The sequence below is a fragment of the Exophiala bonariae genome, assembly GCF_035927105.1.
Source record: "Exophiala bonariae strain CCFEE 5792 chromosome Unknown scaffold_18, whole genome shotgun sequence".
Lineage (NCBI taxonomy): Eukaryota > Fungi > Ascomycota > Eurotiomycetes > Chaetothyriales > Herpotrichiellaceae > Exophiala > Exophiala bonariae.
The window spans coordinates 45,320-61,686 of record NW_027042493.1 but is presented as its reverse complement, the minus strand read 5'-3'; the positions used below and the strand labels follow the sequence as shown (position 1 = coordinate 61,686).

The window sequence follows — 16,367 nt, the reverse complement described above, 5'->3', positions numbered from 1 at the left end:
ACACCAAAAACCATGTTGTCTCGTTACCTACAATCATTCCCAGTCTTCCTCATCACTCTCTTCTACCTTTGTCGCGGTAGACTTGGCGACATCATCCTTTGGGCTCCCAGGGGCTCGACTTGTAGCCCCACTGACAAGGTCATAGCTGGCGTCACTGTCCGCCACGGATTTCTCGTCATGTGATCTTCGCCCTGACGGTTCAGGCTTCAGTGACGCCGTCCCAGCCAGGGTTGGAGGTGTTTGATGAAGCGTTGTTGAGGAGTCGTTCGCACTCTGTGCTACAAGAACCTTAGGAGCATGTTCCTGGCTTTGCTTAAGTTGAGGCGTCGTTGAGCTTTCTTGCTCATCCTCTGAATCCTCATCCCAGCCAACTTCCTCTGTCTCATCTGCAGAAGCTTTGCTCTGATGTCAGTAGTGTTTCTCGGTCTGAACGAGAGTCAGGCACTTACCTTTCAGCAATTCTTTTCGCTTCTCCTCTTGGACTTCTACCACGTGTCTCATAAAGTAGTATCGGGTCCAGAAGGATTTGTAGTCGACTTGTTCAGGAACAAGCTTCTCCATGGAGGCTCTCAGTTCACTATACTTTTCCAAGTCTTCAGCGATTCTGGTCGTCATTTTATCAATATCGAAGGTTTGCTTGAACTCTTCCCATTCATTGCCAGACCCAGTCGAATCTTGTGTATAACTGGACGGAGTTGTATGGATGACATGTAATTGCGCATCAAATCTGCTAGTATGGATGACTCTTTTCCCTGTAGCTGAATCTTTACTTTCAAACATGACCTCACCAGGTTGGCGAGCATCTTCCGGAGCAGTGACTGCGACTGCATCGCGCAGGAAATTTCGGATATTAGTGCCGAATCTGAGAAGGGCTTCATCAGCCGCATCCTCTGCTTTTTGTACATCCTTCAATCTCTTGGCAGCCTCGCTCTTGAACCGTTCGAGGAAGGTGTCGGTGTCATCCAGGGCCTTGTTATCCCCACTTTCGCCTTTTTCTTGGGCGGACTTGGAGGCTTGAATATCTGACGCTACATCGGAACTGCCAGCAGGGCCATCAGCGCCGAGCCCAAGACCTTTGAACCCCTTCACTCTTAAGGCCTCTACCTCACTGGCAACCTCAGCAGCCTCTTTTCTAGCCTCTTCGTAGTAGGTCTCGCCTTGTTTCTTGACATTGCCCCAGAAGCCTCCTAGAGTTGTACCCCACGGAGACTTTGAAAAGGCTTTGAACGTCTCTTGGAATTCGGTTTGAAGATTCTGTCTCGGAGCAGAAGGGGTGGCTCTAGGTGTCGTGGGGTCATTGTTTCCGCCAGTAGAAGTAGCGGGTGTGGGCGTTGTTGTCCTATCTGTGGGTGTGAATTGCTGCTCGGCTATATGATCGTAGGCAAAATCCATGGTGACAGAAGTAGGAGGCTAATGATATGTGATATAAATGGTGTTGTCTTGAACAGGTGCGCCTATCAGGCGCAGTCTTGATGTTGTTGTTGTTGTCCAAGGGTCAACCTCACGAATACGATGCAGCGGCTTGGGAGTAATATCTTCGGCTATACTTGAGGCGAGTGGTTTTTTGCCTCTTGCCTCTTGGAGATAGGAGATTGATGTAGTCTGAGACGGTTCGGTGGGTGATCTGCTTACGGTATGCATACATGGTGTCAGTCGAAGCTGCAAGCCAGATCAGGGGGGGGAGGAGAGGCGCAGTCACGTGATGTGGGGTGAGAAGTCACGACTCATGCGTTTACATACCAAGTACCTACATGCTCTCGAAGATTGTAATCGAGCCAAGCAATTCGCCTGTGGCATGGCATGGACAGGTCATTACATGGCAAGCCTTAAGCTGAGTCGCCTTCCCGCCTGACTACCAGCTATCACTCTGCATTTGAGTGATATTGTGTATCTCTCAATACTCCTTGTCTGATTGCCATGGTCATTCCCTGCCACCATGTCCACGGAAATCACGGACCTCCTTACCACAATCTCGAACCATGGCTACCTCAACAGCCTTGCCAATGTCCTTGCTGAAGATCCCGAAACGGCCGCTCTCCTCAATGAAGCGCGCAATGTAACATTTCTAGCCCCCACTGATGCTGCCTTTAATACTATGTTTGCGTCCAGCTACCATTTTTACGATCTAAAATTCCACATGGTGAAAGGGATATGGAATTTGCAGTCCAAACTGAGGTTGAAGAGAAAAGGTTTCTCTTACCCACCTTGCTAATTGACGACAATGATTACTCTCTTACTGGGCGATCAGCTCTTGGGGGAACAGTCATGGTCAGCCATCAGTACGTCAGACAAATCTCTGATCCTCTTTACGAGAACATCGCGGCTGGTGGGCACAACAGAATAGCCAAGTTAGCTGGGGTGAGTGGTCACCTATGTTCTTGCACCTTTGACTGATCTTGACGGAGGCTACCAACTTTACTGGTGGCACGCTGTATCCCATAAGCCAGGTTCTAGTCACCCCAGACTTGCTTGGAAATACTATACAAGCGACAAATCAAAGTCAGGGCCCTTTCGACTATTATTCGCTGGATGTGGCTCTTTGGAGAGATGGATTTAATGTGTTTTTGGCCGAAAACAGCCGCTTGGGGAGCAAACTCGGACCTGCTAGCTGGTGCCACGGGCTCAGATCGAGAAACTCGTTCAAGCCCATGTGGTACCCGACAAGGTTATCCCCCACGAGGATTTGGTGAACACTACGTTAACAACCGCTGCTGGGCAAGAGGTCGTCATTGTGAAAGAGAATGGGGGTGGGACTGCGGGCCGCCTAAACCAAACGTTTGGGGATTTGCAATTTGAGATCACCATACCTGATATCTGGTTCGATCGCGGGTTCATTCATGTCATTGATCAGTACGTCGTGGCAGTACGTTATATTCGTTTGCACCCTATTCTGACATCTCTGCTAGAGTACTCAATCCATTCACATACAAGTCAACCTCGGACACGGAGAGCTCAGATACCACCGCAGGATCCACCAAAGGATCCTCGAGTGAAACTTCTGTTGCTGTTTCGCAGGAGGAGCTTCGGTCTTCGGCAGACTTGTCAACGGGTGCTAAGGCTGGCATTGGAGTCGGGGTGGCAGCGGGTGTGATCGCAGCGATACTTTTGATCTTTTTCGTCCGCAAATTTAGGCGAAGCAAGGATACGACAACCGAACAGACTTCGGCCCCTGATCCATCTTCAGGAGCTCTGGATGACCCAGGGTTTCAGGAGAAATCTGAGCTACAGGGTGGTCCGTTCAATCCTGAGATTGCTGGCCCGGTAAAAAGAAAAGGAGAATTAGAAAATGGTGCTGTATCATCAACCTCCCCTCTGAGATCTGAGCTGCCGACATCACCATCGGCATCCGAGCTCGAGGAAAAACCCTCGCTATTAGCACGCGCACAGGAGCGATCCGACTCCAAACCGGGAGGCACGAGCAGCGACGAGTCTAAGAGCGACTCAAATCCAACAAATACAGTGACAATGAGCACCAAGAGAAATCCTGTTGATGCCAATATTCTATCACAGTCAATTGCAGAGCCTCTGCCTCCGGATTCAAGCTCAAATGAGTTGGCTGAAGAATTTGATCTGCTTGTGTCTGAACTTGGTATCCTGGTAAGGCGCAAGAAAGCTCTCAGGACGTCTGCAGACGCATCAGGCGTGCCTCCTGAGGAGGTAGAAGGTCGAAAGGGTGAAGACTATCGGGAACTAGATACCCGTGAGCAGCGCCTTCGATCAAGACTCAGTGAGCTACAAGCGAGTCTGTGATGATTTGCCTCGTAGACAGTCCTGAAGCTATCTATTCTTGAACACCATCAACCTCTCATGCGAGAGACTGCGTTCCTTAAAGGAGCGAGTAAAAACGATGATCGTATCGAAAGCTATCCAGTGCCTAGTCTCAGCCTCTAAACGAAATTACGTATAGAGAAGTAAGTTAACTTTGCCCTTATCCACATCTGATTCGTGATTCCCTTACAACTCAAGACGAAGTATGCCAAGGCCGGTTTTAGCTTGTCCGATATATTATCTTGACACCATCCGTACTCTTAGATATTCAATAGATCCTAGTTGTAGTAAATTTATGTCCTCGAAGATCTAGGCACTAACACAGCCCTACGTGGCGGTTTCCTATCCAAGAAATAACTCCTTTTAGTGACCTAGACTTCTATAAATGCTAGCGATCTTAGTAGTATATTAGCGATAGGCCTTAAAAACACTATAAGGCTTTTATTAATGCTGAGGCGCCACCGCCTATAGAATTATACTAGTAAATGGCGCCGCTATATAATTATATGGTCTAACGATACCTCTTAGCTCGTTAGGAGGACCTTAAAGTCCTCTCAAACCCTTATTAATTGCAGCCTTATATCTCTAGAGCTAACTAGCCCTAGATAGTCAAAAACTTGATTAGATTTCGCTGTAGTAACGGAATTGCTAACTAACTCGACGTTCTTAAAAACGATAGTTTTCGGCGACTATCCCGGGTATCGAGCACTGTAAGTACTATAATGAATCGTCGCGTGATAGAAAATATTTTCAGTAAAAAGGGGTAGAAAGCCGGGAGCACCACCAGCTCAAAATTAACGCGCTCCCGTGAGTACGCCTTCTCCATCAAGGGCGACTCGCTGAGCCTTCGACATGGTCAGTGATAAGTTGGAGCGTGAACCAGGACAGTTACGCGTATATCAAAGACGAGCTCGAAATAACAGGAGCGTGAATAGTGAATTATAGCCAGTTTGGTGGTGGGGAATTCTAGATCCATCAGTAATCAGAGCCTATATAATAGTGCAAAATAGAATTTCTCGATGCTGGAAGTCATACCGGAATCAAGATAACAAATAAATGAAGCGATGACATGGACACAGGATAAAATTGATTGCAGATGACACTGGTGCCTGCAATATACAGCAGTTTTCATGTCTTGAGGAAGATATTCCTGTCAGTAGCTGGGGTTTCAAATACCTACGTGCCTATCTACCCTACCCATGGATATATATGGCACGCAAAACCAGCTGTCTCTAAACATTAGCAAAGGCAGATGCTAAAGCAGTACTACCAAACAGGTTGGGAGGTTGGAAAGCACTCGTTGAATGAGCACCAACTCTCGTGAGCCCAAAGCGCCTATCATTAGGCATTGTCGAGCATGAGGCATTATTGAAGAAAAGTTTGAGCTGAGGCCTAGAAAACATTTCATAGAATACACCATGGCGAGCTGCTTGCTCTGGTTGGAATGGCAAAATTTGACTACGCCTTGAAGAAAACAGCTGTCGTAGGCTATAAAACCTTGTACTTAAAAGTTTTCGAAGTATTGAACGAGGAGTACCGTTCTACCACATTTCTGGCTATTGTATTGCTTACCTCCTCTGTCTGGCTTAGTAAACTGCGAGAGTCATGAGATGTTGATATTGTAATGCACAATAAGATTAAATTTCTGGTGAGTTCATTTTCTTCGCTATCCATTCAACTCCTCAACCCAAATGTGATGCTTTTAACCTAAGAGTCCGACGTTAGTCATGTCAAACATCAGGAAAAATGACAGTCGTACTTCCAGATACTCCTCTATCCCAATGGTAGAACCCTGGACACAAGCTCAGCTAACGTGTAAATTCTTGAGATGACTTAGTTGACATACCTCTCGTCCTTGCCCGCTCTCTTTGATGCCTCCGAAAGGCGAAGCAACATCACTAACGGCACCAGTGTTGACTCCAACCTGTGTTATATTAGCCCTGAATGGCGCGTACAGCTTTGCGATACGTACCATACCCACTTCCATAGCCTCCGCTACACGCCACGCTCTTGTTACATTCTCAGTGAAGAAGTAGCCCGCCAAGCCAAAAGGCGAATCATTTGCCATTTCAAGAACATCCTGTTCGTCTTTAAACTTGATCAAGGGAAGAAGAGGCCCGAAGGTTTCTTCTCTTGTGCATAATGCTCTTGGGTTAACGTCCACAAGGACAGTAGGTTGAAAAAATGCTTCACCCAAATGGAGGGCTGTTTCTCCACCAACTATGATTCTTGCACCAAGATTGACTGCGTCTTCCACATGCCTTGCAACTTTCACGGCCGCAGTTTTGTTGATGAGCGGACCGTGGGTAGAATTTGGGTCTGTGCCTGGACCTAGGCAGAAAGACGAAACTTTTTTTGCGACAGCCGCAGATAAAGCGTCATAGATGCCTGACTGGACGTATACCCGATTCGCACAAACGCAAGTCTGGCCTGACAGACGAAACTTGCTCGCGAGAATAGCGTCGACAGCACTCTCTAGATCTGCGTCGTCGAAAACGATGAACGGTGCATTGCCGCCCAATTCGAGGCTAACTCTTTTCACCGTTGACGTACACTGGGCAGCCAGCAGTTTTCCAATAGCAGTTGATCCAGTGAAAGAAAACTTGCGGATGGCTGCGTGCTGGGTCAATGATCTTCCAACATCGACTGTGTTCTTGAGAGTCGTCACAATATTCAGATAACCAGCAGTGAAACCAGCGCGACGCGCAAGCTCTGCAAGTGCCAGTGCCGTCAGTGGCGTTTCAGCTGCTGGCTTGACTATACAAGGACATCCAGCGGCGATGGCTGCCCCAACTTTCCTTGTGATCATAGCTGCTGGGAAGTTCCACGGTGTGATGATGCCTACAGGCCCTACAGGTTGCTTGATAGTAACGATTCGGTTAGCAGAGTTCGATGCTTGGTATGTCTGTTCTGGTGTTAGGAACCTTCTATCGACAGATGTAATGTTCTGCTGACCGAACCATCCATGCGAGGTGCAGTTCCTGCAAACCAATACAGGAAGTCTGCAGCGTAAACTACTTCCCCATGGGCTTCCGCTCGAGTTTTGCCATTCTCGGCTGTAATAATTGCTGCCAGATCTTCCACCGCGTTTATCACAAGAGCATGCCACTTGAGGAGCAATTCACTCTTAGCCTTGCCAGTCATTCTTTTCAACTCACTTCCGGCACGTACGGCTCCATTGATGGCGTCGTTACAGGCGTCCTGGCCAAGGTCGGGCAAGATTGATATGGTCTCAGATGTTGCTGGATCTATGGAACAATCAATGCTATCACTACGTTGATCCCCAGGGGGTGGTTCCACTTACTAGTCACTTCAAATACTCCTTCGCCACTCCGCGCCGGCCTCCATTCGCCGTCAATGAAAGCTTCTGTGCGCAACAGTTTTTGATCTCTGAGTTTCAGGGCTGCCATCATTTCACCAACTGTGAAGATTTGTTCAAGATTTCAAGTCTGGGTGAGAGCAGCACAGAAAAGTTATGGTTTAGTGGGTTTACCCCAGAGGTGGTTTACTATGTAGCACGGCTTCATTCTTACCAAGGTAACTTCGCTCCTTGTATCGTTTGGAGGCATCGGGCAAAGAGGCGTTCCGACAACGAGCCGAATTATCTTTGAAAACACCAAAAGCCCTACGAGAGACGCCGAGAATTCCATCTACAATATTCGCCACCCAACCCATGGGAAAGATCGGTCCTGATTTAGGTTGTAGTCTTCTTTTCCAACAACAACCTACTCCAAGGTTTGCCAAGCTACCCCAACACGACCAATTTCCTTCGCGTTTGTTGGAGGAGTTTGAATCCGATCCGATGACAGCGGCTTCAAATCAACTTCCGCTGTCGGCTTCCATCTGCAACCTCTGTATCACTTCCACATTCGAGATCGCAAATGTGTGGTCGCTGTAGAGGAATGAGCTTTGCTAGCATGTCCAATGGCCCAATTTTCGTTTCTATTTGACCGCTTCGCTCAAAAGTCTTGAAATAATGCCCACAGTCACTTGCGCAAGCACAGCACCTAAATCGGATTTTGCAGCACCAGTCACTTCCTTGTTGCGAATACTATGATCGGCTTTGTGCACCGACTTAATAGTGAGTTCAATCGCTTGAGAATCCCAGAAACATAGCCGGATACATTTGAAATTAGATGTATCGACGCCATTAGCGACCATCTTCTGGTCACTGAACAGTCTAGCTATGACAAAACCGGATCCTCTCCACCTAGCCACCTATAGATCACCTTTGAGTCCTTACCCAAGTACTGCTCGTCTTTGCTGGCGTCCCTGAAGGCATGCAGCATCGGTCCTCCCAGCACAGTCTTCGCGCCAACATCTTGCGCCGTCTTATAGCCCAACTCCAGCACTCCCAGACACAGCTCTAAGGAGAAACCCCCAGCATAGCCCTTACTTGCTGCATTCCCTGGTGTCAGACCCGGTACCGGATTGTTCACCTTGCTGTTGAAACTCATGCCGGAACTCGCGTTCAGCACGTCATTAAGACGGCGAGCGTCGACTCCTGCTCGGAGCCCAATGTTCATAGTCTCCGCCGTCGCGAGAGCTGTGAGCGAGGAGAGATAGTTATTCAATAGTTTGATCTTCAAACCGGATCCTCGACCACCGCAATGGAAAATGGATGCCGCTCCCCCCATGAGGCTGCAGGTGGAAAAGACTTCTGGATACAGAGAGTCATCGCAGCCAACCATAAACGACAATGTGGCAGCTTCGGCGCCCATGGCACCACCCTGTTTATGTGGTCAGATCACCTCCTTGGAAGAAGCAGTGGCGACTTTGGGGTCTGAGCAGGGATTGCCATACCGAGCAAGGGGCATCGACAAAAGTACCATATCCCCCGGTTTCAACGTTTCCTGCGATGTTGCTTGAAACTGCGGCATCGATGGTACTGAGCTCCAGGAACAGAATTCTTCGTCCAGGTCTGGGGGGTTCAGCAAGGAGTCCAGTATCTGGATCCAGGAACACTTTTTGGACATGAGGCGCCTGAGGCAATGAAGTCAGGATGATGTCCTATCTGTGTCAGTTTGTCTGGGGGGAGGGTTGACAACGGATTTCGGGCCGCGTACTGCTCGACTTGCAACGTCCTTTGGGGAGGTAGTGGCGACGATGTTTCCCTTTTCTCCAAAGTCCTTAACAAATTCTTGGACAATATTCTGGTTGATGTCGTAGATGAGCAAAACACAAGATGGTGGGACACGTGAACGAATATTCTTTGCCATCCCATGGCCCATCTGGCCAAGGCCGATGAAGCCATAGGTCGTCATTGCAGATGGCATTTTTCAAAGAATGAGTGGTGCTTCTAGATAAACGACAGGATTGTAGTAATCTGGAAGACAATGGTCAAAATTCGGCAACGATGAAGTGGATTCATGGTCGCCTGAGGGATCTTTTGTATACTGGCCCCCTTCACTGTGTAGTTTCTCGACAATGGTCTGGCCATAGGGGATTAATGCCAATAGCAGTACGGGGGCCTCGGAAACGACCGGATGGCCGTTTGGAGATGGCCTGAGCGAAGTGATCCGAAGTTCATGGTGGAGTTTCAGCCATGCTGTTCAGCATGCCGTATACTCCCTGCAACCGTGCAAGATGCATTTTCGTGTGAAAACAAGCACCCTGCTCACACGCTTATCCCCGCGTCTCTTCTGACGGTGACAGGGACCCATATGGGTGTTGAAACTACTCCAACACAGCCTCCATACTGGCGCAGAAAGCCTCTATTTCTTGGGGGATTGGCAAAGTTCCGCAGAATTGTTGAGGAAGGATTATTATGATACCGTTAGCATTTAAAGAAATGATTCTGTGCTTTATTTGAGGAGCACACTCTTATTCCCAAATCACTTGCAAATCAATGACATAAAAGAGACTCCAAATACATATACAATACAACAGATACAACTCTACGTTTACGTTCAACCCCTGACAATGTCTCGCCAAAAACATCAAACAGGCCTTTACGAGGTGGGCATGCCCATTCGCCGCGCTGTGCTAGGCGACACTTACGTCAATAACGCTCTAGCAAATGGCAGCACCGAATTTGCCAAAGCGATGCAGGAGTTCACCACCGCCTTCTGTTGGGGTGCTGTCTGGGACCGGCCAGGCCTTGATCGCAAGTCGAGGTCTCTCATCAACCTCAGCATGCTAGCCGCGACCGGCAAGGTCCATGAGCTAGCCGTACACACCAGAGGGGCCGTGAACAATGGGGTTTCCGCCAGCGAAATTCAAGAAGTCCTGGTCCAGGTGTGCATCTACATGGGTGTACCAGCTGGCATGGAAGCTTTCAAGGCGGCGGAACAGGTGCTTATCAATATGGGGGCCGAGGGTGTTGAAATTCAGCCTTGAGATCAGTACGACCAGGCTGCTCATTTTCACCTAGCTACACATGAGTGATCTTCAAAGAGTTGAGAAGCTTAGAAAATACACGCTTTCATATTAATTCTTACTCTTTTTGGGTACGATTTGGTTGAACTAGAGTGGACGCTTTAGCATTTGGGGTCTGTAGACTGCCTGAGTATCGTGTCAGAATAGTGTGTCAAGACTCCAGCCATTTTCGGTAGGATTTGCCACACTGTTATGGGCCCTGTGTTGAGCAGGCGTGCCCAACGTCGCAACACGACCGCTGCAAGCATATGTGTCTGCTCGGCACTGCTGCAACTTCCAGACGTATTTATGACTTCAGATACCAATGCAAGCACTTTCTGTTCCTCTACCGTCAAATCAGATGCATTTTGCACGACTAAAAGCCACCGTGCCAGGAGTAACGCGCATTCAAAGTAGCACAAAGCGTGCTGGACGCTCCACGTCCAGAAAGTCGTTCTCGCTGTGACTTCAAAGCCCAGATTGACCGGAATCTTGAGCGCCAGACATGCATGCAGGACGGCTCTGGTTTGGTATGGACTCCGATCAGTGGTCTCCATCTCACCGAGTTTTAGGCTTATCGCTTCTACCTGGTCGGTCCAACCGAACATCGATCGTAGGGGTGCAAAATCAGCCACAAGGCGGATGTAGGCCACTCGAAGTAGTGCTGTGCAATTGAACAGAATAGGTCCAGCAGGGTGATTTGGCGAAAGAGACGCTTCAGGCTCGTGTCCCCACATCACCTGCCATCTTCTCAGTGCTTGGATAAAATGATGGCGAATCCCAGCAAAGCTAGCAAAGCTGCTCGAGCATGCACGTCTGAATAGCATTATCCTCTGAAGCAGCGTGGAGATCACGATATGACAGGCGAACATTCCTATGCCGTTGGGGGCATCTGTCGTTGGGTCACTCAGTGCTTCAACAATAGCTTGGACTGATGCCCATTGTCGTGTCTTACAGTCCACTGACAGCAGCGTCGACCAGTCTTCTTTGGTTGTTGCATTCCACAGAGATTCTTTGCACGGTAACCCGTGAATTTCCTCCAAGCAGATAGGAGATGGAAAATTATAGGCAAGAGTCATGAGATTGGATAAGGTGAATAAGCAGTAGGTGGTTCTACACGTGTCAGCAGCATGAACAAATCAGGTCACTTGAGTATTGCTCAACGTACCTTCTTAAGCCCTGTAAATCCAACCACTCTTCCCATGACATTACTGTTGAGGACTGCTGGTTATTGTACCCCACCCAACAACGAGGGAGGAGGGTGGTGAGTCTCGATTGGAGCCGTAGAGCAAGTGAGATTTCCTGTTGATCACCACTCCAAACAGCAAAAGCGATGACAAGCATCAAGGTTTGCAGCGTTGCCGTATCGGGGTCGTCTGCTTCCACCATCATCGCTGCAGCACGATAGAGCGAGAATGCGATTTCGATTTCTAAGCTGTAGAGAGCGCCGTTCGCACAAACTGCCAGAAACAACGGGACTGAAGCCGCATCTGGTTGCCATGTCGCCTCATGTAGAAACGGCTGGTGTCTATGAAAGGTGCGAAAATAGGCCTGTACGAAGCGGGCAAGAGCGGCTCTCTTAGGAAGGTCGATGTTAACCACATATCTCGCTTGTCGCTGAACGAGCTGCGCGTAGTGTTCAGGAATGTCAAAAGAGCGGACAGCGTCACTACGATCCCTAAGAGCAGTGGGTGAGTGATAACCACCTGCCGGGGTGGGAGACCCTAATCGAGATAGTATCGATTGTCCATTACCTTCTGCGGAAGCTAGGCCAAGGTTGGGCACACCGTCAAGACCAGCAGAGACCGGCTGGCTGGATGGGAAGAACAATTCACGAATATTGCTGAAGTTGATATCCGGGATGGTATCTGATCCGGACATTTCATCCGGCCAAGACATGTCAGAGGGCATGACATAGCCTTGCATGTTCGCATTCGCGTCATGGTAGGGGAACGGTAATAGATCGTATGACAAAGATGTGAAATCATCGGTTCGTTCGTGAGATCCTTCTGTCATGAAGAAGCTTGAATGGAAGGGGGATGAATCGTCCTATGGAACTTACAATTAGTGGGCGGCAAAACAAGCCATTGGGAGGCTATTCACCGAGACTGGCATTATCAGCCCATCTCTTGGTGCCAGATGTCCGACTGGTGCCGAGGCAGATGAAAAAGGCTCGATTGAAGGCAGAGAGCTGTCAGCACTGCATCGCCCGTGCGTCGCGGCCGGGTGATGCTTTTTTTGGTGCCGAGTCAAGAGATCGCTTCGCGAAAAGCTCTGATCGCAATTCAAACATGGGAAAGGCTTTTCCCCAGTGTCTTGGCGCCATTAGAGCATGAACAAAAGAAACGGTGCGCAGAAGCGACTTGGAAGACGTACGAGTACGCTGATGTCTGATGAGGTGTTCGGCCCTCACAAAGAGCCTGGAGCAGTGGCTACAGCGGTTCTCTACTGCCTTCCTAGGCGACATGGTAGCGAAGTCGAAATACTGGATGAGTATGGCGTGCGTAGTCAATGAGCCCGAGGAAAGGTCAGGAGTCTAGGGCGATGTTGGTGGGAAACCTTCTAGCCGTTCTTGGGTGTAAGATACTGCTGGTGATACAGTCGAGATGCACTTGCCCTCAATGTCCTGATGGACGCATCAAAATGCCATATCCTTCGCAAGCTGGGCTGCGTTGGGGTCCGTCGGAACAACACTTCGACAGATATCCGGCTTGACTAGAATCTCCGATACAGGAGGAGTTTTCCCCCTCTCAATGGGTATTCGCGGAACGAGAGCCACGACAGCTTGCCATCTCCACAATCGAAACTACCCCGACAATTAGACTTCTATCAAACAGCCACTTCGGCCTGCGCCCATTGCACGCTCGAATCTACTCCACGTTGGCCCAAATGGTCCGATAATGCCCTGCTCCATGCGAATTGAAGACCGTCCATTCATCCCATGGAGAAGAGAACAAGCAGACCTCCCTATGTTTCAAAAGTTGGCCTAAGAGATGCCCCCGGGGGAGGGGGGGGGTGTCGAGCTCTCCAGGTATTCTGGGCAACTGTATAAAGTGATAAATTCAACTCAAACATCCCACCAACTGTCACAAATTTCCTCTCAAATCTTCAATTGAGCGGATAGCCACAGCATTTGCCATGACTGCCGAAACACAGCAAACGGATGTCCAAAAGACTGATGCCATCAGAGAAGTTGATGAGCTCGAGTTTTCGCCACACAAGAACGAGACTGAACTGCCTCATGTCGACGAAGCATGGCGTGCTCGTGAACGTCGTCTTGTGAGGAAACTAGACATGACTCTCATGCCCACCATCTGGGTTTTATATTTGTTCAACTACCTGGACCGGAACAATATTGCGTACGATTTCCAGCTACTCAGCAGCATGCCAGCTAACAAAGTCAATAGCCAAGCAAAACTGAACAACTTCGAAGACGATTTGGGCCTCGTTGGAGAGGAATTTAGCGTTGCTGTTTCCATTCTCAATGTCGGGTAAGTCAGACCCTCCTGGAATATGCCACAACATGCCGTTGTTAATTGCGCTCCAGCTATATGCTCATGCAGCTGCCAAGTAACATGATTCTCACAAAAGTTCGGCCCTCTCTCTACATGCCATTCTGGGTATGTGTTTGGTCCTGCGTGTCAGCTGCCACTGCTGGAGTCCATAACTTTACCGGCCTTATCGCGGTGAGATTCTTTCTTGGTCAGTCATTCCCATCTCCTTCCGACCGTCATAATGAAGATGAGAGAGTCGTGACGAGAGCCAATCTTCCGTGGCGATCTTGGGCGACTATCGCTTCTCTCTCCACTCCAGTCGCTGTATCTCTCGATCATCTGACGAGTACTGACGTCATACAGGAGTCGCGGAAGCACCCTTTTTCCCTGGCGCATTTTTCCTCTTATCCTGTTGGTATACCAAGAAGGAACTGGCACTGCGAACAGCGATTCTTTACTCTGGCCTCGTTCTTGCGACGGCCATTTCCGGTCTTCTTGCTGCAGGTGTATTTGCCGGCCTCGATCGCGTCCATGGCATTGCTGGATGGAGATGGCTCTTCATGCTTGAAGGTGGTGTCAGTTTCCTAGCTGGTGCTGTCGCATTCTTCCTCTTGCCTGACTTTCCAGGCTCATCGACCGGGTCGGCTAGGTGGCTCCTGACCGAGGAGGAGAGAGCTTTTGCAAAGGACCGAATCATTCGCGACCAAGTCTCAAACCAGGAATCCGACCACTCCATCCTGTATGGCCTCAAGCTTGCCGTGAAGGATTTCAGAGTGTGGGCATTCGTGAGCTCTCTCCTTCAAATTGCCCTACCATTTACTGACCGTGAGATAGGCTCTCATCCTCTGCAGCAATCATACTGCTTATGGTTTCAACAACTTTTACCCGGCGATAGTCCGTGGATTCAACCTCGGGTCGAGAACGATTACGCTGTTGTGCACAGCACCGCCTTACCTTATCGGAGCAGCAATCTCGTTCGGCATTGCCTATTCGAGTGACCGAAATCGCGAACGCGGCTGGCATATCTCAGTGCCTATGGCAGTCGCAACTGTTGGATTTGCCATCTCAGTTGGCACTCTGAATGTCGGGGCCCGCTACTTTGCCTCCTTCTTGTACATTTCCGGCTGCTTTGCCGCGAACGCTATGGTCTACACATGGGCAGCGTCGGCCGTGAGTCAGACACCTGAGAAGCGCGCCTGTGCCACAGCCATAATCAACGTCATCGGGCAACTCGGCAATATCTGGAGTCCTTATTTCTTTCGCTCACACGACGCCCCACGGTATGTGCTTGCCATGATTCTGATGATGGCCTTTTCTGGTATTAGTATCGCAGGCTGTGTCCTCATGAAGGCAGTTCTGCGAAGGGATAACCAGAAGCTTATAGCACGTCACAGTGGCACCCACGAGACCCTTACTCTCCATACATTGTAGGTAGCAGTGCCAGGCATCCATAGCGTAGTCTCAAAGCTGCTGAGTACCTGACTTGGGATGAAACGAAGCCGGATGAGGGCTCTAGCCTTTGAAAATCTCAATAGCGAATTAACTAATTAGATTTCATGTTAAAGCCACTCGTCCTACTCGTCGTAAGTCTATCGATATGGAGTCAACTATAGTCGGAGGTTCTCCATTTGCATAATCCCCCAAGATCCTCATAGAGGCATTCGGCTAAAGATGGGTTCCCCAATTAGTCTACTAGCGCCGCTCGACATCAAAAATGGAGCTCGTTGGAGTAGAAATACTGTGGTTTTCCGCCAGTCAGCAAAGCATTCTTCTACTCCTGCATTTATCCCGCAACAATCTGAAATGTACAAGCTTTACACCACGCCATCAAGCGTACTTCGACTAGTAAGTCTCGCCCGGAGGATGAGCCGAACAGCAGCCGCTATGTCAAGCATCGCAAGCGTAAAGAGTCTCGACCACCTTGTCCTGACAGTGCGCGATCTGGACGCTTCGATCAAATTCTATCAAGGGGTGATGGGAATGAGACTTGAAAGTTTCGCTCCCGCAACCTCGCCAGACACGAAGCGATATGCGCTCAAGTTCGGTTCTCAAAAGATCAATCTGCATGTCTGCGGCAAAGAGTTTGAGCCAAAAGCCCAGGTGTGTAATTCCATGTGGATATAATTCGTGGTGCAGAACGCAGCATTGACACAAAACGGGCGCAGACTGTTCAGCCAGGCAGCGCCGACCTCTGTTTCCTCGTTGAGGAATCTGTCGATGAGGTACTCAGAGAATTACAGGCCAAAGGCATCGAAGTGTTGGAAAATGGTATGGTGGTGAACCGAACGGGGGCCCAAGGGAGTCTCCGTAGCGTCTACTGCCGCGATCCCGATGGAAATCTCATTGAGTAGGTTAGAGATCCTCTGTACTTCATGACCTTCTAACAATTTGTGGGATGTCCAATCTTCAGTGAACGACGTGAAGACGGCTTAAGTGTTGAGTCAGGCGAATGCTTTCGATTGTGAGCAGGACATGATTCTCGATTTGTTGGACAGCTTCAGATACCCGGTATATCTTCATCACAGCCCTAGAGATATCACTATTGAGGTACCATGCGTACCATCATCAATCGTTTCCGTAAACTACAGAATTTACAGTATTCGTTAATGGATGTAGCTATTCGTATTTGGCGCATACCATTCGCCGGCAATGTATATTCTTACTCGGACCAGAACAACATCAGGGATGGCGCAAATAAGCAACAAATGCACGTTACCACGTCTGAGTACCACGCAGACGGTTCGGAAG

At 49.2% G+C, this 16,367-nt stretch overlaps 7 protein-coding genes across 7 annotated transcripts; 4 read left to right on the top strand and 3 right to left on the bottom strand.

Moving 5' to 3' along the window:
- Positions 1 to 33: 33 nt before the first annotated feature.
- Positions 34 to 1,392, bottom strand: LTR84_003959 (uncharacterized protein; the record flags this gene model as incomplete). The annotated part of the gene is made up of 2 exons (XM_064847539.1): positions 34 to 395; positions 450 to 1,392. 2 exons carry the CDS (start codon positions 1,390 to 1,392, stop codon positions 34 to 36), a joined length of 1,305 nt encoding a protein of 434 aa, XP_064704651.1.
- A 544-nt stretch (positions 1,393 to 1,936) lies between these two features.
- On the top strand, positions 1,937 to 3,750 carry LTR84_003958 (uncharacterized protein; the record flags this gene model as incomplete). Its single annotated transcript, XM_064847538.1, has 5 exons — positions 1,937 to 2,103; positions 2,148 to 2,358; positions 2,406 to 2,558; positions 2,609 to 2,850; positions 2,907 to 3,750. 5 exons carry the CDS (start codon positions 1,937 to 1,939, stop codon positions 3,748 to 3,750), a joined length of 1,617 nt encoding a protein of 538 aa, XP_064704650.1.
- A 1,822-nt stretch (positions 3,751 to 5,572) lies between these two features.
- On the bottom strand, positions 5,573 to 9,044 carry LTR84_003957 (uncharacterized protein; the record flags this gene model as incomplete). Its single annotated transcript, XM_064847537.1, has 6 exons — positions 5,573 to 6,673; positions 6,724 to 7,016; positions 7,073 to 7,189; positions 8,012 to 8,498; positions 8,572 to 8,778; positions 8,835 to 9,044. The coding sequence occupies 6 exons, from the start codon at positions 9,042 to 9,044 to the stop codon at positions 5,573 to 5,575; spliced, it is 2,415 nt and encodes an 804-aa protein (XP_064704649.1).
- A 646-nt stretch (positions 9,045 to 9,690) lies between these two features.
- LTR84_003956 (uncharacterized protein) lies at positions 9,691 to 10,107 on the top strand (the record flags this gene model as incomplete). Its single annotated transcript, XM_064847536.1, has 1 exon — positions 9,691 to 10,107. The coding sequence occupies one exon, from the start codon at positions 9,691 to 9,693 to the stop codon at positions 10,105 to 10,107; it is 417 nt and encodes a 138-aa protein (XP_064704648.1).
- Positions 10,108 to 10,247: 140 nt separating this feature from the next.
- Positions 10,248 to 12,141, bottom strand: LTR84_003955 (uncharacterized protein; the record flags this gene model as incomplete). The annotated part of the gene is made up of 2 exons (XM_064847535.1): positions 10,248 to 11,238; positions 11,294 to 12,141. 2 exons carry the CDS (start codon positions 12,139 to 12,141, stop codon positions 10,248 to 10,250), a joined length of 1,839 nt encoding a protein of 612 aa, XP_064704647.1.
- A 1,122-nt stretch (positions 12,142 to 13,263) lies between these two features.
- On the top strand, positions 13,264 to 15,050 carry LTR84_003954 (uncharacterized protein; the record flags this gene model as incomplete). The annotated part of the gene is made up of 4 exons (XM_064847534.1): positions 13,264 to 13,616; positions 13,673 to 13,827; positions 13,983 to 14,404; positions 14,454 to 15,050. 4 exons carry the CDS (start codon positions 13,264 to 13,266, stop codon positions 15,048 to 15,050), a joined length of 1,527 nt encoding a protein of 508 aa, XP_064704646.1.
- A 453-nt stretch (positions 15,051 to 15,503) lies between these two features.
- LTR84_003953 (uncharacterized protein) lies at positions 15,504 to 15,970 on the top strand (the record flags this gene model as incomplete). The annotated part of the gene is made up of 2 exons (XM_064847533.1): positions 15,504 to 15,719; positions 15,785 to 15,970. 2 exons carry the CDS (start codon positions 15,504 to 15,506, stop codon positions 15,968 to 15,970), a joined length of 402 nt encoding a protein of 133 aa, XP_064704645.1.
- Positions 15,971 to 16,367: the final 397 nt, after the last annotated feature.